Source organism: Poeciliopsis prolifica, unplaced genomic scaffold (assembly GCF_027474105.1).
Source record: "Poeciliopsis prolifica strain line A6 unplaced genomic scaffold, Auburn_PproV2 SCAFFOLD101, whole genome shotgun sequence".
NCBI classification, from domain to species: Eukaryota; Metazoa; Chordata; class Actinopteri; order Cyprinodontiformes; family Poeciliidae; genus Poeciliopsis; species Poeciliopsis prolifica.
Window position 1 is genome coordinate 812,174 of NW_026562476.1, and position 22,545 is coordinate 834,718.

Sequence of the window (22,545 nt, forward strand, 5' to 3'; positions counted from 1 at the left end):
AGGTTGTGCAAGGAGGCCCCTGAGACAGTCCAGCACATCACAGCAGGGTGCAAGATACTGGCAGGGAAAGCGTACATGGAGCGACATAACCAAGTGGCAGGCATAGTGTACAGAAACATCTGTGCAGAATATGGACTGGAAACCCCGAGATCAAAGTGGGAAACACCCCCAAAGGTGGTGGAGAACGCCAGAGCTAAGATCCTGTGGGACTTCCAGATCCAGACAGACAGAATGGTAATGGCGAACCAACCAGACATTGTCGTAGTGGATAAACATCAGAGGAAAGCCGTTGTGGTAGATGTAGCAATACCAAGTGATTGCAACATCAGGAAAAAGGAGCACGAGAAACTAGAGAAATACCAGGGCCTCAGGGAGGAACTGGAGAGGGCCTGGAAGGTGAAGACCACAGTGGTGCCTGTGGTCATCGGGGCCCTCGGGGCAGTAACCCCCAAACTGGAGCAGTGGCTACAACAGATCCCAGGAACAACATCAGACATCTCAGTCCAGAAATGTGCAGCAGTCCTTGGCACAGCCAAGATACTGCGCAGAACCCTCAAGCTCCCAGGCCTCTGGTAGAGGACCCGAGCTCAGAGGATAAGAACCACCCGCGGTGGGTGAGAAGGGAATTTTTTATATATATATATATATATATATATATATATATATATATATATATATATATATAAACTTATTTAATTCTGTGATCTATTTTAATATTAATTATGTGTGAGGGTGTAAGTCTGTTTATGCCCAAATACTTCAACTTCAATTTTATGAACCCACAGGCCATATCTCCATAATTTATCTGTCTCTGTGCATTTGTAAAATGTAATCTGCATACATGTTACTTTTGGAGTAACCACTCATCCTCTGAGTGGCCTTGCAGCTCAAAATGATGTAGCATTTGCTTCACTGTGGATGACGATATTATCTTCAGTCAGCATAAACCAACAAAACATGTTCAGCTCTGGGACTCAGAACGCATCTCCTTCGTAGAAAGTTAGATGGACATTACCATAGTTGCATATAATTCTGTGACCCAATGAACATGCATATGAAAGTGTACCTTAGGGTTGAAGCAGATGTGTGAAACTCCCTAATTGTCATTCTGATGTCACGTCATAAAGTAGTATTTGTAGTGCTGCCTTACAATGGAAAATATGAAATAGATTTAGACTATAGATCCATGATAAAATAATCAATCCCAGCATTCCTCTTCAACACCAACTCATGAGTTTCAAGCATCCGATTACACCCGAATAAGATGTCTGACCACATTATTAAGAAAAGTCGGCAGGACAAAACATTTTCTTTCAAGGTTCAAAACTGGGTTGGAAAACAGAGAGTACAAGGTCAAGTTGAAAAGAAGCAAAGTATTTTGGTTTATTTAAAAGAATAATAAATACATTACAGAAGAGTTCAATTTCATGTCATTTGCAAGAAATTTACCACTTCATGGATGTTAAACTTGAAACAATTTTTTGTAAAATGACATATGTCCAGAAAAGAACAGAACTTGAAAAGAAAACAAAGCTGAGTTTGACTTAACTGGAAATTTCATCATGTTAACATATGAAAGCTACCAAACAAAAAACAAAGCTTCACAACTGAGGCAGTGAAATGTACAGATGTTTTGTGCAGGAATAACATCCCGCAGCAGCTTCTCATGTCTTAAGCAATCTGTTAATCTTTCATATAGGTGAAGGTTATAAATGAAACAATGACTAAAGGCAAAGTCGTCAGATTTTCCATTCAGGAAAAAGGTACAACACAGTCTGCTTGGTGCTTTTGTTGTTTGTCCAATAGTCTACTTGATCTTTGTTAAAGCAACAGCTCTCCTCTCAGTGTTCTGAAACAGAGCTCGGACCAGACTCTTCACCTCCGAACTGGAGAACTCTACAGCCAGTGGACCCTTACCATCAGTCCATCTGAGGAGAAAAGCCCAGAAAGAAAGATGTCAAAATTGGAGGAAAAAAATAGATTTTCTTGTCAGTTTACTTTCCATAAGGAACACCACTAGAAATATTGTAATGATAAGCAATTCAGATAAGCACTGATAAGCATGAGAGATGAGCACTTAATGATAACTGTAATAATAAGCACATCAATTAATCACATAATAAATTAAAATGAGCTTGAGTATTTACTTTTAGACAACAATGGTTAGAAAGATACTCATCTTCAATATTGTTGAAAAGCCGCTATTTTGAAAAACGCTTCAAACATTTGACACTCATTAGGAAGCAGACAGTTTGCACTATCTGTCACTTTTGCCTGTTTCCCCTGTCTAAGCTGAATGAGTAACATTTATTAAACTAATTTTGGTTACAGAGATTTCAGAACCCATTTTAATTACTGGGTTGTTTTGTTTATTTTGAATATTTAAAATCTTTTCCAGTTCCAGAGTTAGAAGGTCTTTAAAAATTAAGGTTTTTGATTTTCAACAGGACGTTCTTATATTATTATTATGTCTTTATTATTGTATTAGTTAAAAATGGTCTCAAATGACAATATTATTTGTCACAATAATTTCAGACATTTATTGTCCAGCCAAATGGTTTACTGTGACAGGCCGAAACATTGGATCAATACATTTCATTTTTACACAATTTATACAGCCTTATAATTTCTTTAAACCCAACTAAGTAGAAAAAAATTTTTTAATGTTTGAACTCACTTAATATTAAATAAATTCTTTTTAACATTCTCCTCATCAATACATGTTAAAAAAGATCAAAGCCTCAGCTTGTGCTTTCAGAATGAATTCTCTTTGTTCTGTCACGACCTTAGCTTTTCTAACCTGTCAACAATCTCTTGCAGGTTGGCTCGTAGCACAATGACGAGCTCCTTGAAAGCGCTCCACTTCTTCACGTAGAGCGGCACTTCCTCCTGATACTTCTTATTTTTGTTCTCTTCAGCCAGGGGAATGAACACCAGAGGGCCTTCCTCAATGATGGTCTGGCACAGGGTATGGAGGTGCTCTCCATCCTCAGAGGAAATGTCCTGCACATAAAGTTTTATGCTAGATGACAGATAGTTGAAAGGATGAATACAATTTTTAGACATCTGAATAGAACATTAAGGCTGGAGAAAGTGTCCTTTCCCTTACTAAGCAAGACCTCGAAATCAAATTCCAATTGTTTTCCTCATTGTATTGGAATATTAAATGTACTCAATATGTGGGTAAGTTTGCCATTAAGTGTCTTCAGAGCTTATGAAATTATGTATTTTTGCGTTTTTCTTTCACACATTTAATAAAAGAAATAGACTTGCGTGTCAATTTTCTAAATGAAGTTACACTAAACATTTAATAAAAATGTATTACAATGAAGACTAGAGCAGAAGGATTATGGAAAACACTTTTACTTAAAGGGTCTTACTTGAAGGTTTCTTCTTTTTCTTGTTCTAAAGTAAATTCGATAGCAAAATATAATAAACTAAGTACAATTTTAGGAAGAAAATTATAATCATTTTTCTAAGCAACTTATTTAACTCAATTTATTTTATATAGCTTATGAAAAGCAATCTTGCCTTCTTAAAATTCAACAATCCTTTTGGTCTAGAGTTGACTAATTTTAGCAATATTAGGTTCACCGTTAATTAAGAACAACATACAGTAATTTAAATTAACTTTTAACCCACATTCAGTCATGTCAACAACACATATATGTACACTGCATAAAAAATAAAAACAAAAACAAACCTCAAGCATCATGATTTTAGCAATAATTTCTGTGATGGCCGTGTTGAGCAGGTTGCCAATGGCTTTACAATAGATGCTGACAGGAAGAACATCCTGCCACACGGTTCCCAGCTGCTTCAGCTGATGAATCACCTGCACACACACATATACATCAGCAATTAGTGAGAAACCGTGTATGAATGAAAAAACATTATATAATAAAGTTGTATTTTTAACTTATCAGAGGCACATTTATTTTGTACAAGAGCTTAAAGTTTATTTATAAAACTGTTCCCGTACGTTATAGACGGACACCGATTGTTAGCCAAGACAATGTCTTATTTACATGGCCACATCCCCACATTAACCTGCTGCAAAATGAAACAATAAACCACACTAGACACTCTGAACTGCTACAGGTCTCTCTCTGTCTCTCACCTGTCTTACTGCTTTGCTGGCTGCAGTGTAGTTGTCCTCATCATCCAGGTTGCAGAAGTTGTGAGCCGTGGACAGTCTCTCCAGGAGTTCAGCTCTCTGGACGTTCAGTTGGGCCAAAAAGCACTGAGCACCTAACAAACACAGGACAGCCTGAAGCTTGTGCAGATCTAAATGTGTGTGGCTCCACAAATATGCAAATAAACTTTCAAGACTTTTTTTCTTGTTTTCTAGAAACTTAGAAAACTGTCTATCTTTTGATAAGACGATCGTGTTCAACCGTTTAAATTTTTTGTTTAGAAATGATTCAAGATCTCATCTCCATTAATCACTCTGCTCATTTCATGAAAATATTGGATGTTTAGTTGATTTTAGCTAAAAAGAAAAAAAAAATCAATGCCTTTACAGTTGCATTTTTACCTCAGATTATTGTGGCCATCTTCTTGACAAGATGGCAAAATGTTTAGATATCTCTGCATTAAACATCAATTCATTATAAACACTTTTTTAAGACCATTATGAATTAAATGCAAGACGAGAGATGCTTTGATCAGGATTTTTGCTGCTGATTCTGATACCGATCATCCATGAAACAGATCTCTGCCGATCACAGGCGATTGCCTGAAATGGCTGATAATTTTTCGCTTTAGGTATAAATTATACTATATTGTTTGGGAAAATGGAAAACTTATCTGGCAATAAATTCACCTAATTTGGACAAAATAGACATATTTTAACTCGTATATAAAATCTTTTTCTTTAATTTACATGCCGCAGCTTTAAGCACATGTTCGGTGTGAGAGTTCACCGTCTGGTGGAGATGGAGAGAAAGGACATTTTCTCCAGCATTAACATTCTATGCTAAAAGTTGTATTTTCCATCTGTGAAATATTACTACCAGTAGCACGTAGCGGCAGTCCAAGAGCAAGACCAGAACCAGAGTCACACATCGCCAGCTCGAAGACATGAATTATTTTACAGGTTATTTGTTTAGCTTTCTGACCATCATGCTCTATTGTGACAATCATGCTCTTCCGGGCGAGTGTTGGTAGCTGTGCACTGCTTTACCTCTTTTTTCATGAAAATCGCCCAATTATGATTGATCAATACACCTCTAATGTCTATATTTTTCTTAACTGCTGGCTCACCCAGTTTCCTGAATCCAGGCACCATGTCAACGAAAGTCGCGACACCCTCGCTGAGGGGCTGCGCCAGGTGGGCTCGAAAATGGTGCCCCAGTGTGAGCAGGTGGTGCGCCACGTACATGCAGTTGTTGTGCTGGACAGCAGCAAGGTGTGGAAACTTTAGTAGGTTCTCCCTAAAAAGAGTAAAATTACAAACATTCCTCTCTCCAGAGACAGTATTTGGTTTATGCGACCTGGGACGGAAGGATTCTTACTTGTGATACGTCGGCACAACATCATGGAAAAGCTGAAAAATGTTTCTCACAGTGAAGAAGAGCTGCAAGGCGCTGAAAAACAGAGAGACATATTTGCTAGGTTTTTCTCTCAGGAGGAGGCCGGCTGCATTTAAACAGTGAAAGTCTCTGAAACTTACCACTGAGTGGAGCTTCCTGCAGCTTCACACAGCGTGTTGACCGCCAGCTCCATCAGCTGCTGCACAGACTCACTGATGCGACAGGCTGGCAGGCGCAGACTGCATGCAGACAACTGCTTGGAGTTCTCCATCGACACCTCTTCCTTCACCACCTCCTGCTTCGCTTTCACCTCTGAACCCGGAGGAGGCAGTTTGGGTAGACGCAGTTTCGACTCAGGACTGATCTAATGGAGGAGAAAAGGATCAAAGCTACTGAGCGAAATAGACTACAGGAACTTGACAGTAAGCAATGTGAGGATGCTGCTGAAAGATTCCTACATATTTTTAAATCACGTTTCAAATCTCAACCAAGCGGAACTGTGCCACCTTGATTGAGTCACTTTTTATGTTTTCGTGACATTATTTTCCCTCTTTCATCTTGTTGTTGTCTTTTTCATCATCTGTACTTGTAAACTTAGAACTATGAATGAAACAATGGTGCATACAAAATAACTAACTAATCATTAAAAATAATTTAAGTATGAGAATTAGGGCTGCAATGAATAATTATTTTAGGAATTGATTATTCTGATGATTAATCAAATAATAAAACCTCAAACATTTATATTCAATATTAGGACGATCTTAAACAATTCAAATAAGCAATTCAATTTTATTAGAGCTAAGAAAACAAACTTTTTGTTAAGCCTAATATGCAATACTTTAGTGATTTTAAACCAGGTCAAGCTAAAACTGACACTTGAGGAGTTTTGGATAAAACATATTTACATACAAAGATATTTAATCTTAAATTCTGTATATATATATTTCTTTGTACAGTTTAGGCTTAATTGCTGCTCTGAATGCATTGGCTTTTTTCAGCATGTTGCTTCTTTTTGAGTCTGCTTAGTCCAGTTAGTAAACAATTAATTGATTACTAAATTAGTATAAAAATCAAAATAAAGTGCATTTTCCCCATAATTAAGAGTTGATTATTTAACTCTTACTCAATAAGAATTGCATTCCATAATGTTCATACATTATAATCCTTCGTTTCCCTGTATTTTTACAGACCTGACCTTTACTGTTGATGGAAACATACTTTAACTGTGTTGTGCATCTTGGAGGTCATGAGCTTGCGCGCTGCTACTATGACGTCCCTGCACTTCTTGCTGGCAAAATGGCAGTTGACATCTCTGGCGTATTTGAGCAGATCAGTGGAATCGACCTGCAGATACTCCATATTCTTCAGAGCCTCCTCGAATACCTCTGTCTCTTTAATCACCTTGAACACAGAAAATGCGATAAAGTCAAAAGCGTGATTCAATAAAGAGGCGGAGTTGAAGTGTTTTGGGTACATACAATGTTGTATCTTTCAAGCTCGCTGCTGTTGGTGGGTATAGAGTACACGAGACAGTCATGGATGATGCACTTTGACATTTCCTCCCAAATCAACTTTCCAAGGATCATAGAGAGTTTTTTGTCTCCAATGGAAACATCTTAGGGGGAAAAAAACAAACAGCAATTTGATTTTAGCCTAAGAGTATCTCAAGATAAAAATGTAAATATGTAAATATGGCTTTTTCTACCCAGCAGGTGCGTGTGTAAGGTCTTTAGTAAGAGCAGTAGTTTCTTGTAGACTTGAGAAGGAGTGGATCGCTCCTTCTTCTCCTCCTCTAAACACTCCAGGCTCAAAATGGTTCCCTCACCATGTTGCTCAGATACAATAAGCTCAAGCGATGAGTACATAACCAGCGGCTTCAGCATGTTCTTCAACAGAACCTGACCTGGAAGGAAGGAAGGGGGAGAGAGGGATAGAGAGAAAGAGAGAGAGAAAGAAAAAGAAGGAAAAAAGATTGAATATGCAGCACAAAGAAAAAATAAAAAGATTTCATCAGCATAGCTTCTAGTCAAAAGTTCCAAACTTGAACATTTGCAACTGTTGAACAACTACTTTATTGAAAAATAACTAAAGTCAAAACAGACTAGTCAAAGAAGGACGGACAGATGGAAGAATAAAAGGATGTATGGAGAAAATAAGACTGAATAAGGCAAACAGATGTAGATGTTTAGACAAGTAGCGTCCTATTTTGTTGTCTGTTCCCACTCTTGGCTGATGGTCAAGGGCTGAAGAAAACTAATTCAAACTTCACAAGTGGCTCCCGGGACACAATTTGGACGTAGCTGATTTAAATGAATATGTCTAGACAGGAGGATCAGGGAATACATACATTCCCGGTATTGAGTTGCAGTTTTACATTCCATTTCCTTTTTCCAAGCTTATCCAAACCTGTGCAAACACACAGAAAACTCTAAAACGTTGGTTGTTCTTACTAAAGAGTTTGATCTTGTTCTGAAGGTCTCCCTGGATCGCTAGAGCTTGCAGGACGGAGCACAGCAGAGGGGTTGGCTTCTGCTCAAGCTCTTTACTGCAGGCTTCACTCAGCACCAACTCTACCTTATGGAAGGTCTTCGGACCTGCAGATTCTAAAGAAAAACTCTCAACCATCATTACTACTGCCCCACAGATAGTCAAACAGGTATATTCGAAACTGTACACAACAGTTTGGGTAAATATTAGAAATATTTAAACAAAGAGAATTTCTTAGCTCTTTTCCACTAGACAACCTCTAACTAATGTCTCACCCTTTCTGGACGGTATTCTCCAGATGACGAGGCGCTTCCACTCGTCTCCCAGGTGGTAAATTAAATTCTCTCTCTGCACCGTCAGCTCAGAGCTCAGAGAACTAAGCAGAGGTACCTGGGATGTTTTCCAATCCTTCAGTGAATCCATGTTTTTCCTCGCCTGTACAGGAAGGAACATATACATGAATGTTTTATTTAGTAAAAAAAGATTATCGGCAGCTGTAATTTCAATATTCACATGAATACTCAACCATGTTTTTACCTGTTTCCCTTTTGTAAATTCATTTTAATTAATGATGTTAGTTTTAATAGGAAAGCTGAAGTATCTCTGACATTGATTTTTGTCAATAAATGAAGCAATGAGATATTAATTTAAAAATTATCAAAAGCTTAAAAGGTTTAACATAATTACCAAGTAAGCTTTTAAAGTTAGGGATGTATTGCCTGAAAAGTTAACACACACACAAACATAAAGAGGTATGGCTTCATACAGTCTGTGCACAATGCAGAACAGAAAAACCCAGCAAACACTGTGTGACTTTAATCAAATTGCACTTAGCTGTCAGATTATCAATCAGGAATTCAAATATCAAAGTAATGGTGTGGCAAGCAGAAATAAAGGATGTCCTTTCAATATAATTTAATAATGAAAAGAGCTGAATGTGAAAACTTTGAAATATGTATTTTGTAGAAAATGGGAGTCTGGAACATCTTTAATTTATTTTTTATTTAGAAAAATGTAAATAAAGAAAAAAAAAGACATTTAGCTAATAAGTCAGCTAATTTCATAAAATGTTTTGTTGCTGGATTAAAAAACGTTTTTATTTCTCATAATCCTGCAAACAAATTATGCCTTCAGGTTGAGCAATTGTATCACCATCGAAACATTTAATCTATAAGGAAAGCAGATCTTACTTTTTCCAGATGAGTGGCAGCATCAACATACTTTTTCTCCTGTAGTGTTTTGTTGAAGTCTTCCATCGCACTGTGAAACTGAATCACAAAAAAATAATAGTGGTAAAATGAATCAAAGGCTGCAACATCCAACAGAAAAGCTTAACAAATAACATGTACCTCTTTTAAATGTTCAAGCATTTTTATGATCACAGTGTTCTTCTCCAGCTGCTGCTTAAGCTTAATGTATTCATTTACTGCCACATGGATGTTCTGCTGCACCTAAATCCACACAAGAAAAAGCATCATAGTCGCAATGCTGCAAGCAGAGTGTCATTTGGCCTAAATTTAAACTATACCTCAAATTCAATGCAGTTTTTGAGAGTTTCCATTTCTTTAGAGATCATGTCAACCTGCTGCATCAGGTCCTCTGACGCTTGAAGGTTTGGGAGAAATTCACTGTACTTTTTGTTTATCATGTCACACACTTCCTCCTGCAGAAGAACACAGAGAATTTTGATCAACAGAACTTTAGTGCATCAGCAGTCATATAACAGAAATACAAAGTTGAATGTAGCCTCCATCCATGTTGGTGAAGGTTGTTGTCATTCACTCTACAAATCTGGTCTTTCAGGAAGAAAGATAAACGAAACTACGGTAGTTTATATGACCAGAGCATCTGTTTTGCCTCAATTCTCTTCAGCAAATACTTGCATTGAATTTTCAGAAATTGATTTGTTTATATAGTAAAACCAATGAAATAGTGAGAAGTGCTAAAAAATTTTGCAACAAGGCTGAAAAAGCTGCATTCAAGGACACCCAAACAGACAATTAACAAAATGTTTTTATACCTTTTAGAACATTATGGCAGTCCTGCCGATGTACTAAATTCTGTTCAATAACGCTATGACTACTTTCTGAGATTAATGTTGCTTTAAATCTCCCAACGGAGCTCAGCTAATAGCCAGGTGTTCAAAGTTCAAACTATTTCACACTAATGTTAGCAGCTACTAAAGCTAGTCAGAAAAAACTACCTTGGTGTCTTCCACCTTCCGGGACATCCTGCTTATTTTGCTGACCAGGTCCTCCTTCTCTAGCTTCCCGGAGCTGGCGAGCACCTCGGTAACAAACGAAGCCATACTGCAGAGTAATGTTATAATGTTTGAACAACACGACACATCAGCAGAAATGTAACAGTCCAACCGCGCTGAATACAACCCGCCTCCACTGCTTCTTCTGTGGTGGAGGTTGGGGGTGAACTACTGCCTCCTACTGGACAAAGTATGCCAATACGCTCATCAGTGGTATAAACGTCACTAAAGTTGGGCTTTTTGTAATGCCTTTGAACTGTTCTTTGTCAAAGATTAAATGATTACACAACCAACTACAACTGTCTTTTAAAAGAAGAGTTGGGTACGTAAATATCCATTTTTTGCAAATCCTAATTCATGTGGGGGCCAAAATAGATAAATTCATATAGGCGCACCAACATTTTTATAGCCATGAACAAGCTTCAGGCAAAATTCTGCTTAAAATATAGTTTGGCTCTTTCTGAATATCAGAAATTGCAGAGCTAAATTAACATGGTCGATTTCATGACACAGACATGGCAAGGTAGTCTATACATTTTAATCAGTTTGATGCTGAAGCCATTTCAGAAGTCTAATGTCAGTCTGCTTCCAAAGCCTAGTGTGAACATCAAAGTCCAGAGCTTCAAGTGGCTCTTTGACTAACTTTATTAAGAAATTAATTGAAATATTGTCCCGTTTTGTTGTTGTTGTTTGTATTTGTTTAATTTGTTTATTGTGTGCCTTCACCATAAAAGACTGGTCCCATCATAATATTGTACTAGAAAATCCAGCATTGTTATTGTGATTTTGTTGGAACAACCATTTTCAAGTTTCATCTTGGTAGCTGTTGATTTGAGGATTGGACGCAAAAGATTTGGAAGTATGCTTCTGTTCTATTCCATTTTTCCACTGCAGCAGACCACTAGCAGTGACCATCAAGCTTGGTAGTTGCTAAAGTGGTCAGTGTTCTTCATTATATTGTTTTTGGACTGGTCATATGGAGGACTTTCTGCAGCAATTGGACTGCAGAACATTTAGCATCAATATAACAATTTCTAAAGTTAATTATTAATTGTCTTTCCAAAATATATTATTATTATTATTATTATTATTATTATTATTATTATTATTATTATTATTATTATTATTATTATTATTATTATTATTCGCGTTTCTTGAATTTTCATCCAGATCAGCAGATGGCAGTAATGATCAATTGAGCTCCCAAGCAAACCTTCGTACTTTAAAAAAAGAAGAAAAAAAAACCCACCCAAAATCTCTATGGAAACGACAACAGTTAGCTTACGGTGTTCTGTGCTGAACATTCGGAATCTTCTTCTTGTAGCTGCTGAGCTGATTAACTACCTCATCGAGTATTTAGTTTATAGACCTTCGACCTACAAAATGTGTCTGGTTAGCAAATGTTAAGTCGATGCGGATTGACTGGTTACTGTAGGACACCGGTGGCTGGGATTGTTTGATAATGGCCGAGTGCTGGAACACACACACCGGAGATGCTGTTTATCGCTCCCGGGATGCCATCAAAAACTTAAAAATAAAGTAAGTAGCTTCTTGAATAAAGTTGTTAAATGAAACTGATAAAGGTCAGTTTCCATGGTTTTCACATTTCTGTTCGCATGCAAGAGTCCGTATACAGAGGGTGACCTCCACAGCGGTCCTCTCACAGCACCTCCAGCACCAGGTTCTGACCCAGAAATGCAGGAAGGACATTGAGCTGAAGACTCTCACCTCACAGGGCCAGACAGGTACTGTAACTACTAGTAAAACACCGGAATGGACACATAGTAATGGGTCATCCTCTTATCAGAGGATGTTTAGTCACTGTAATGAGGGAGGATTTCAGTCATTTAGCATCTCTTTTGCTTTTTGTTGACAGGCGATAATGAAGAGGAGGTGGTGGTTGGCTGGCAGGAGAAACTCTTCAGCCAGGTCTTCACTGGTTTAGTTTGTTTATCCCAGAAAACTTACCAACTGTTCTAGTAAAACACCTGCTTATATATCCTTTTTGGACAAATATTCTACATGTTTTACACATTACAAATTATGTTGTATGGAGTCTCTAAAATCAAAAAATGTACAATTTAATCAAAATAATTTTATAATTTAACCCATGTTCCATCATTTGTCCATCATCAACTTCAGTGCGATTAAGTTTTAATCCGTTCATTTTTACATTTTAATTCTGTATTTGGTTTATACAAAACATGTCTTCTGTTTTGGTGTCCAAACTAACAGTGTTTGGACCACTGAGCATGTTGAAGGTTGTTTTAAATGTCCTGCACTTGTGAGTATCTATTGAGACATCTTTAAACCTCCTTAAACTCTTGAGCTGGGGTTATTCCTCGTCACTTTTATTGCATTTCACAAAATATTCTATTTTGATTATTTATAGTACTCAGTATTTCTGACATGTATCTTAAATATCACAGTATCCAAATATGTTATATAAACCACATGCTGTCATAAGGTTTTCTATATTTTCCCACATGACCTTACCTCCTACCTCATGTGTCTGTCTGTGGTCCCAGTATGAAGTGGAACTGTTCCAGAATGAGGCAGCCTGTCAGACTCCGCTGGACCGCCAGTATCACTCAGAAATCAGGGCTCTCAATAAGGCCAAGGGCCGACGCAATCAGAGAATTTTCACATACACTGATCACGATCGATACACCAACTGTTTCCCACTCCACCAACTGGTGAATTTTATTTTTTAAAATCTTTTTATTATGGTCGTTATTGAAAGAAATACTATTCCAGAAGTTGGATCAAATTAGTTTTAATTGTTTGCGCTACTCTGCATCTAGTTGATATTTTTGATTGATGACTTTGATCTTCTCTTTATTTTCCGTCTTGAAAACAGCACAATGACTTGGTCTCCACGACCAAGTCACGTCCCACCTTCCTGGCTGAGAGGATGGCCAGTGTCAGACACAGACGGCAGGAGAGACGCACCACGTAGGTGAAAATCCAGCACATGCAAACATAAAATGATTAAACAAAAATAATCCTAATTAAAAAAGTATATATTGTTTTTAAAGGGATAGCAACATCACTAAGTCAAGAATCATCAACTGGGATCCCACAGATGAGTTTGTCAAGAGCAGTCATGTGGTAAATAACGCCATGCAGACCATGCACATCATGGGTGACTTGGGCCCACCTGGAAAGTAAGACCATGAGAAATGTTCATCATATATAAAAACTGATATGTTTCAAGTTCAAGTATCAACTTACTGAGAGTGTCTATTGTGAATATTATGTCCTATTCTTTGCACCCGCTGTCTCAGGTTGGGCCAAAAAGAGAATGAGTGTTTGCTGGCAACCATAAAAACTGATGGTAGTGGTACTATCATTGTAAAACCCAACTTCAACAAAGGCAGAGAGCCCTACAGGCAAGTTTACAACACATTATAGCAAAAGGAAACCTGTGGAGCCCCCCCACTCTAATCTTTTCTACATATTGTCAAAAACTCCAGTGTGTTTTGCTGGGATGTTCTGTGATGGACCAGCACAAAGTAGCTCAGAATTGTAAAGGGGAAAGAAAATGAAGAATGGTTTTCTAAAAATTGAACAAATAATAATTGAAAAATTGTGACGTTTACTCGTATCCACCCTTTTTACTCTGGTGCCCTTTAATTAGATCCATTGCAACAACTTAGTTTCAGTATACAAATTTTTAGAGCCCACCATGCTATAAGCCTTGTGGATGACCTGGGAAGGAGCTGCATGAATACTTGAGCAAAGCAAAGCAAAGGAAAAATTAGAGCATTTCATTGAAGAAACAATGTTCAGTAAATCAGCTAAAGAGTGATTACTTGCTCTATTTCGCAGGATTGTATCAGATGGGGAGAAGAGAGAAGTGTGGCGCTTAACTTTGGAGAACGCATCCAGAGTGATGAAACCAGAGGAGCGAGAGAGAGAGCAGATCATGTACAAAGATGTATGAGATTATTTGTGTTCAAGTGCTGCATTATTGGAGTCAAACAACCAATATATTGATACATTCTCCTTGCTTGCAGTTGTATAGCAGACACAAGGAGTACCTCAACAGCCTTGTAGGACAGGACTTTGAAATGGTAAAAGACAAAAAGACATATTAGCAGAAGAAACCCTTGTGTTGTTGATTGAACAGTTCAGGCCACACTGTCCAAACCTTAAAAATATTTTGTGATGTTTGAAGATATTGGTTCAATATCAGTAGTGTATTACACTGCTGTATTAGTGTAATACAGTAGATTCAATATTGTCTGTGCTTTATCCTGCAGCCTCCTATAGGTGTCGTACGTTACCTGCTGCACGGAGAGATAGGTGAGGAAAGGTGTTTGGACGTTATTATGGAGATTCACATTTAGACTTTGACACTCTCATGTATATTTCTTCTTTCCAGTGTCGGCTCGCGACTTTGAATACGATAACTTGTACATCAACTTCTTCATGGACTTGCCAAATAGTGAGTCACACATTTTTGATTGTGTTGAGGTCTAATTTGACCAGGTTACCTGTAGAGCAGCATATTACTGCAAAAATGATTCAAGTCTGGATATAAGCATAACAATTTCTGTGCTCACTCCTCAGGTTATATGTTCTCTAATATTTCCCATTAGCCACTTAAATTTCAGGATTGCCAATCAATTTTCAAGATGATTGAGGTTTACGAATCTTCTAAACCATTTATTGCCAGAAAACATTAACCATTTTCATGACTTGAATTAACTTAATGTCACATCAGATGTTTTTGCTGAAGTAATTCTACTCATACAACTTTAAAAATCAGAAACTGAGGACTTTGCTGTTTGTGAGTCTCACACCTGTAGTTGTCAGCTGGAAGAAGATGAAGATGTGTGACACAGACTGAGAGATAGTTGTCTTAATGGTTAGCATTAGCTTTCACTAATTGTTTTGTATGTTTAATGTTTAAGTTGTTAGTGTTTGATAATTTTTTATGTGCAAAAATACAATTTCCTTAATGATCATGATGACCATCTTTAAATGTTCAGTGCCCAGTTTGTTTTTTGTATCCACATGTGAAAGATTTTGCTTAAATATTGAATTATCTTCTGCATTATTCACTTAATATGTGTTTTAGATTGGTCCAGCTTACCGTACCAGCTGATGTCAGGAGTTACTCAGACCTGCAGGACAAAATCATTGGGGAAGGTGTGTACTTTATTTCTTAACTTTATAGAATCACTGAGGAAATGTATTAAAACCTGTCATTTGAAATCTATCAACAGGAAAACGTAGCGTTCTTCAGCTACCCTTTCAGCTTTGAGGCTTTTTACATGAGTGAAAAAGAGAATGAAGGTGAGCAGCCCTTTGATTTTATTTCTTCCACAAATAACACAACAATGTGGTTTAAAACATGAAGGAGTATTGCCCCATGTACACTGACATAAATCTTTTGTTAAAGAAATTTCTGGTCTTTTTGCATCTCACCTTCACATGCAAATAAAGCTTTTGTTTTTTTAAACGATGTTGAGAAACTTCCTTTGTAGTGAATGTAGAATGAATATCTGGATATTATTGATACGCTTGCTCTTCATTTACTTGCTAGAAAATATAAAACGTAGCTAAGCAGTTTTGTATTTTCTATTTCAAATATGTCTCACTTTATCATGACTGCTTCCATCAAATTTCAAAAGTAAGGTGAAGAAAATAATGTGAGCAAACAAGAGAAAATTTATAGTTTCACAGAAAATGTGAACTACAGTTATTTTTGGAGACTTTCTAGCTGTGCTCAGGATCTTGTTCTTTAGACTTTGATGTGCAGTGAACCCTTACGTTCCAAAAAGAACCCGTGACAGGCCAAATCCGTGAAGTAATAACCTTTATTTATTTTTTACAATTATTACTCCATAACACATTTAAACCAAAGAACAAAAGCTTTTTACAGGCCCAAGCATTTGTTTGACAAATAAAAGTACTGTATTGATGTGTGTTTTGTTTTTTTTACAAATAACTACTGTACTGTAAAATAAAACTTCAATCATCAATACGAACTTCAAATTGCAGAGATCAGCACCGCCCCACCGCGACCCGAGTCATTGGATTAGAACGGGAGAAGTTGAAAAATGATTATGAAAAAAACTACAAAGTCCAGTAGGACAAATAGTGACTCGCGTGTGTTCACTGCTGTTCTGACTGAGCCGCTGCATCCTGACTCCGCTCTGCAGCGGTTAGGGTCAGGGTTATAGGGTTATAGGTATAGGTAGTTGTTGGCGCTCTTTTTTCTTCTGGGCAAAAAGATTCTTATAAACCGACATGCCATCATCGATTATGTTTGAGTAGCATGTCCAGAAGTTGAACTTTTTCTGCGATAGTTCGAATCTTCCTCTGCCTTTTGGGCCCGACCGCAAGTGCCTTTTTGTCGGTGCAGAACATTATGGGTTTTAGAGAAACTTGAAATCTCAAGAGAATTTGCAAAGGTAAATTTGCCGAGCTGTTTTCTGTACGTGTACATATTAAACCGCAACGTTATTGACACAGGTAGAGAAGAAGCGGAGAGACTGTTTAGCCAATCAGGACGCAGAATACAATTTTTCACGGTGGAAAATAAAAAGTGCACAAAAAAATCCGCGAAGCAGCGAGACCGTGAAGATGAACCGCGTTATAACAAGGGTTCACTGTAGTTAATTACAAGGTTATTCCCAACCCTGCTGCACCAAAAATGGAGTCACACACATTCTTTACACTGTGATTATTTTTCAAGCACAAAGAAATACAAGAGTAGTATAAAAGGTTCTAAGAAGGTTCAAAATGTCACTACATCTTTCTGGACTATAAAACAATGACTGACCAACATGAAAAAGAATAGAATAGAATAATCCTTTATTTGTACCTCATTTAGAAAAATTCATTGTATTAACAGCTAATATGCCAGCTGAACTCAAAGCATACAGAAACACCTAACAATTGTTAATAATATTAATTATTCTTTGTAATTTCAGAATTAATTCCTCAGTGGCCGGTGCTTTACTTCAAAGTCTTGTCCCTTGACTTCTGGCAGCGTTACCGAACTGAAGGCTACGGATATCTACAGTTTCCCACCATGCCTGGTGAATCCTCCACTAAAAGCTACAAAACATATAACTTTTCCTGTTTTTGAGATCAGTCTTTTATTCTGATTTGTGAAACTGTTTTCTCTTTCTCCTTTTTTTTTTGTTTTTACATTTACTAACTTGTGGAAGTCTTTGCTTATATTTTACCTGAACTTAATGTTACTTATTCAGTTTTGGCTTGATGGTGCAACATTACAAAATCTACATATGATAAATTAATCTGGTAACTAAAGATCAGAACACAAATGAAGTACTGCAAAATATGATTTAGATGTGAAATATTTTGTTCTAATAGTCTGCAATATCTATGCATGTGTGCAAGGTAAACACACAGTGACATGTCACACATGGAGACCTGTTCAGACGGGGATAGTTTCTGCTTTGAGGCGCTTTTTTATCGGAGGTTCTGCAGAACTTGAAGACAACAGCTACGTCAGAGTACCAGGGACATTTAAGGTAGACTTCTAACTGGTAAACTGTACATGCAGTTCAGTCCATCATGAGATATCTTCCATTTATTTGTTGTTCATTTATTTTAGTAACTGAAGCCCCTAAGTGAAACATATTATATAGATTAACTACATGAAGACTGTTATTATCAAGCCTTTATTTCTGTTGATCATGATAATTTTCCCCTTTCAGCAAATGAAAACACATTTGAAATTAAAATACTACATCAGATAAAAGAAAAACTTTTTTACATCCAGCAATATGGGCTTAGTTAAACATGTGTTTAACACCTGCTAAAGTTTGGTAGTTTTAAAATGTACTTTTAATCTGACAAACAAACCTAACTGTTCGTCGGACACATATCCTAAAATAGAATATGTAGTACATATCTTATTTTATATGTGCTACATATCGTACATATCTTATTTTATGGAAAATGACTACATATTACATTGAAGTGGATCTACAGGCTTTCCTAAACATGCCCTTTGGCATCTAGTTTTAATAAAAACTGTGGTGGAGGTCACATTTATTGTTTGTCTCTAATTTAAAAGTATGTATGTAGACATTTGCAAAAGTAATGAAAGATTTAAAGCCCTCAATATTTAGATGCTTAATGTTATGTTTGTGTTTGGCTTCAGGGAGAGAGGCTGAGTCGCTTTGGCTTTTGCACTGAAACCACAGGAAGTGTTACCTTTAGGCTGCACTGCATGCAACAAGCCAGGTAAACTCCTTCCACACGTCCAGCTAACTAAAAAGAAGAATGAATCAACTGATAGATACAATTTATATTAAAAATGTTCTGTTATTTCAGTCAAATGGGCCTACATAAAGTGTTTGTGGCTATTAGTTGAATGTTACTCTCATCAGATCAAGCCACATGGCTTCACCTCTGTTCCCACAAACTTCATTCATTCACAGTGAGGATAGTAGGAGAGAAGGTGTCTAGTGGTTGTCATGGAGATGACATTTTTTGCTGCAGTTCTGCAGCAGTGAGCTTTGCAGATTTTTTAAAAACTCCATTACCATGCTTTGTTTGCATTGCAAGATTAACTTTGGTCTACTTGAGAAATGGGTGTTACATCATATTAACCTTGTGCAATCCTAACATTTTGTTCACTCCCCTTCTTCTACTGGTCAAAAATGAGCCACCCTAACAAAATAAAGCAAATTAATTGAATTTAAAATCCAAAATCTATTTTGCAATATTTAAACAATCTGAATTTATCAATTCAACTCAATTCAATTTATTGTTTATCATATATTTTTGTTATACAGTACAAAAAGACGATCAACAGGATTACACTCTTTTTTTCTTTTTACCACAAACCAAGTGTTGTAGCGGTTTTTTTTTACACAGAAAAGGTTTATTATTGTAATTATATAAATATGAAGTTCTTACTTCTGAATTTAATTAAACTGGAAGGGAACGAAAAATCTACAATTTGGAACATTTTTGTAACAGTTAATTCCTTTATATATTCTTTTAGGAATTGAATTATAAAACTACTTTTTGTAACAACAAAACAAAATGTAGCTTGATTTTGTGAACATTTTAACATCAGCTCTTATGTGGTGTCTCAATTATATGAGATTTTCAACACAAGATGAAGAACATCTTCTGCTCAACATCAGGTGTCGAACATAAGATGAACAACATCTTCACGAGAACATCATCTTTAACTTATGTTGAACTTCCTCAACATAAGCCGAAGAACATCCTATCCTTCCCACCACATGTTGAACATAAGATGAAGAACATCCCACATTGAACACAAAATGTTCAAGAAAATCTTCATAGCATGAAGATGCTCTTCACCATATGAAGACGCTCTTACATTGAACATCTTCAGCACAAGAATTTGTTCAACATAAGATGTTCAACTGCTTATGCTGAAGTTCCCATGTAGGACAGTACGTCCAAACATACAACACACTGCACCTGTTGGGCAGTGAAATGTTTACTCATTGCTTCAACTAGGGATACTCAGATTCAGCGTACCTTCATATCCTCTATATCTAAGTTGTTTTTATTTTGTCTGAGATTGTTTTCTATTGTGTTTGGGAGTTTGATGAGGACTTAGCTGCAGATTGAGAGTGCAGATGCAAGTCAAATGCAAGTTCAATTCGTACACCAATCCAGTTTCTTTGATATGTGTATGTGTGCATGTGTGTGTGTGTGTGTGTGTGTGTGTGTGTGTGTGTGTGTGTGTGTGTGTGTGTGTTTGTGCGTGCGAGTGGGTGTGTGGTGTGTGTGTGTGTGTGTGTGTGTGCATGTGTGTGTGTGTGTGTGTGTGTGTGTGTGTTTGTGCGTGCGAGTGGGTGTGTGTGGGGGTGTGTGTGTGTGTGTGTGTGTTCATGCGTGCGAGTGTGTGTGCGTGCGTGCGTGTGTGTGAGTGGGGTGCAGGTGTGTGTGTGGGGGGTGGTGGTGTGTCTGTATATATTAGAGAAAGTTTGTGTATGGCCTTTGAACTTTTTTTTCCTGGTGCTTAAATGCTTTTATAATGCATGGATCAAAAAGGACCCATAAGATAATCCTTGTACCCAAGTGCTGTACAGCCCCTATGAAAATATAAACAAAAACAAAGTAGCATTTTTTTTAATGACTGGGTCAATTTAGGAAAACTCATAAAATTTCAAGTCAGAAAAAAGATAGTTTAGGGTACTTTTTCTTCAGGTAATTGTGGTAATGGGTCACTTTTGACCTGCAAGACAACACAAGGATTGATACCCCAGAGAAACATTCAATTGTAAATTACTCATTTAAAATTCCTGGACAATGAAAATTACATTTGCATGTAAAAATAAAGGTCCCCTTACAGCATAATAAACATTTGTTTAATGTGAATTGGATTGTCAATAAAGTTTTGACCAATTGTTTTTTTCAAAATGTTTTTATTGTGATTTTTCTCAAATGTTTTGTGTCAAAATATGTTGTCAAAGTAAATGAATAATGAATTTATTTTGAGATAGTTTACAAATTTTTATTGAGGGGGCTGTTTAGGGTGGTGGGCTTTTTTATTAAAAGAAAGTTGTGATTCAATCACACATAAATACAAAATGTACTTGTAAATTGACATATATAAAAAATATGTGAAGACAACCTTTTAAAAAACAGATTACTTAAGTTGACATTTGTTTACTTAACTCCATGCTCTACCAGCTGACACAGGAAGAAGACTGAACATTAAATCATGCAGGACAGCAAACATAACCATCACTCAATAACTAAAGAAATTACTCACATAATTAGATTTGTGACGAAATAAAGGTCAGACTTAATTACTAGAAAAATATTTGCCACATAGAGAAGATTCAGAAGCATGCAGATGAAAAAAAAGTCTCACTATTCTTTTTCTTCTTCCTATTATTATTATTATTATTATTATTATGATCTTATTATTATTATTATTAAGTTGTTAAAGTCTAAAAAAAATGATAACATTTCTGATTTAACTCCTATATGCAATACTGTACACACTTTAATCTTACCAATAAATAATTGAATGTCTGGTTCAGTGTTTTGATATTTGGTTTGTTGGTTTCAGGGCCTTTGCTGATGCTGCCCTTCTGAAGAAGAGAAGACAGAAAGTGGTCGACCACCTCGGAGGTTTTAGTCAGCAGGGAATGGTCTGCAGCATTCTGGGTAAAAACTGATGAATTTCAGTTTTGATTCTAGGGAATTTGTGGTTAGGTTGCTGAAACTGTTCTTTCCATGTATGTTGTAAACAGTTAGAATTTTTCTAAGTCAGTATAAAGACAGCAGAGATGACACCAATTATTCAGAGATTATTTCTACGTGATATTTCATTTTAATCAAACAGAAGAATTTACGGGCAGAGTGGGTAGAGTGATTATCTTGAGATCTGACAGTTGTAGGTTCAATTCCAGCTTCCTCTTGCTACATGTCCATGCCTGGGCAAGGCACTTAACCTCAAACTGCCGACTGATCTGTATGTCATATAAATGTGTCAGGTGTTCTGTCATTTGGAGGCTTCAAGCACAAAAAGTGAACATCTGTTATCTCTATGACATTTTGTGGCACTCGAAGTTATGGGTAATGTAGTTCACCTGTTTCTTTCCTTTTAGAGGCCTATCAAAGGGCTCATAAAAGGCTGCAAGAGGCCAGAGAAAGTCTTCCAAGAGATGTTCTTAACTCTGCTGCCCAACACCAGCCAGAGTCCTCTGCATAGGAGTCAAAATGAAGCTGAAAGCAGAGCCAGCATATCATCTGTGCAGACAGAAACACAAATGTAAGCAAAGGAATGCCAAGTCGCTTGTATTCTTTGTTTCTCTTTTGCATTATATTATTTCATAGTTAATGTTAGTCTTTGGTTAAAAAAAGGACTGATTTTCAAAGACAAAATATTATTTTTTTAAAACTTTTGTCATTAATTTTTCATTCAAATTGTAACATTATGGATCTAGTATTGTTGTGAAATAAACATGCAAACACAAACGTTTCCTTGTTTGTGTGTACTTTTTGTCGTTGTGTATATGGCCACTTTTAATCTATTGTAACATAAAATATATTTTATTCAGTACGTTTTGTCAGAAAGCTACTGAGGGTGAACATCACATTACCAATATTAGCTGTTGATCAAATCTCAAAGACTTCAACTTCGAGCTGAGTGGTGTTTAGCATTGTTTGCAGGTCACATAAGAGAACCTGTCCTTCCTACAATAGAAGTCTGGAAGGTAGTTATGGGTTTGGAATTACCCAGATCTGAATCTGATTGAAAATCTGTGAGAA

The 22,545-nt window shown here is 36.7% G+C and overlaps 2 protein-coding genes across 2 annotated transcripts; one reads left to right on the plus strand and one right to left on the minus strand.

The window, feature by feature from the left end:
• Positions 1-1,358: 1,358 nt before the first annotated feature.
• Positions 1,359-10,409, minus strand: zw10 (zw10 kinetochore protein). Its single transcript, XM_055023485.1, has 16 exons — positions 10,228-10,409; positions 9,553-9,687; positions 9,374-9,475; positions 9,215-9,292; positions 8,300-8,459; positions 7,988-8,140; positions 7,243-7,440; positions 7,016-7,152; positions 6,756-6,938; positions 5,675-5,898; positions 5,517-5,588; positions 5,266-5,435; positions 4,121-4,251; positions 3,704-3,835; positions 2,801-3,003; positions 1,359-1,928 (listed from the first exon to the last, which is right to left on the minus strand). The coding sequence occupies exons 1-16, from the start codon at positions 10,330-10,332 to the stop codon at positions 1,808-1,810; spliced, it is 2,304 nt and encodes a 767-aa protein (XP_054879460.1). The 5' UTR covers positions 10,333-10,409; the 3' UTR covers positions 1,359-1,807.
• A 1,143-nt stretch (positions 10,410-11,552) lies between these two features.
• Positions 11,553-22,251, plus strand: mks1 (MKS transition zone complex subunit 1). The gene is made up of 18 exons (XM_055023486.1): positions 11,553-11,823; positions 11,908-12,029; positions 12,161-12,213; positions 12,813-12,980; positions 13,145-13,239; positions 13,323-13,451; positions 13,572-13,676; positions 14,116-14,224; positions 14,304-14,360; positions 14,550-14,592; positions 14,672-14,734; positions 15,371-15,441; positions 15,519-15,588; positions 17,232-17,339; positions 17,665-17,798; positions 18,434-18,516; positions 21,341-21,438; positions 21,882-22,251. The coding sequence occupies exons 1-18, from the start codon at positions 11,747-11,749 to the stop codon at positions 21,983-21,985; spliced, it is 1,689 nt and encodes a 562-aa protein (XP_054879461.1). The 5' UTR covers positions 11,553-11,746; the 3' UTR covers positions 21,986-22,251.
• The last annotated feature ends 294 nt before the right edge of the window (positions 22,252-22,545 follow it).

Bases quoted from the DNA above. Each gene is read 5' to 3' on its own strand.
- zw10 (XM_055023485.1), bottom strand. From the start codon at position 10,332: ATGGCTTCGTTTGTTACCGAGGTGCTCGCCAGCTCCGGGAAGCTAGAG. The intron at 9,293-9,373 runs GTACATGTTATT...TTTGTGATTCAG, and splicing joins TGCTTGAACATTTAAAAGAG to TTTCACAGTGCGATGGAAGA. The intron at 1,929-2,800 runs GTTAGAAAAGCT...TTTTCTCCTCAG, and splicing joins CTGCAAGAGATTGTTGACAG to ATGGACTGATGGTAAGGGTC.
- mks1 (XM_055023486.1), top strand. From the start codon at position 11,747: ATGGCCGAGTGCTGGAACACACACACCGGAGATGCTGTTTATCGCTCC. The intron at 13,240-13,322 runs GTAGGTGAAAAT...TTGTTTTTAAAG, and splicing joins CGGCAGGAGAGACGCACCAC to GGATAGCAACATCACTAAGT. The intron at 15,442-15,518 runs GTGTGTACTTTA...ATCTATCAACAG, and splicing joins GGACAAAATCATTGGGGAAG to GAAAACGTAGCGTTCTTCAG.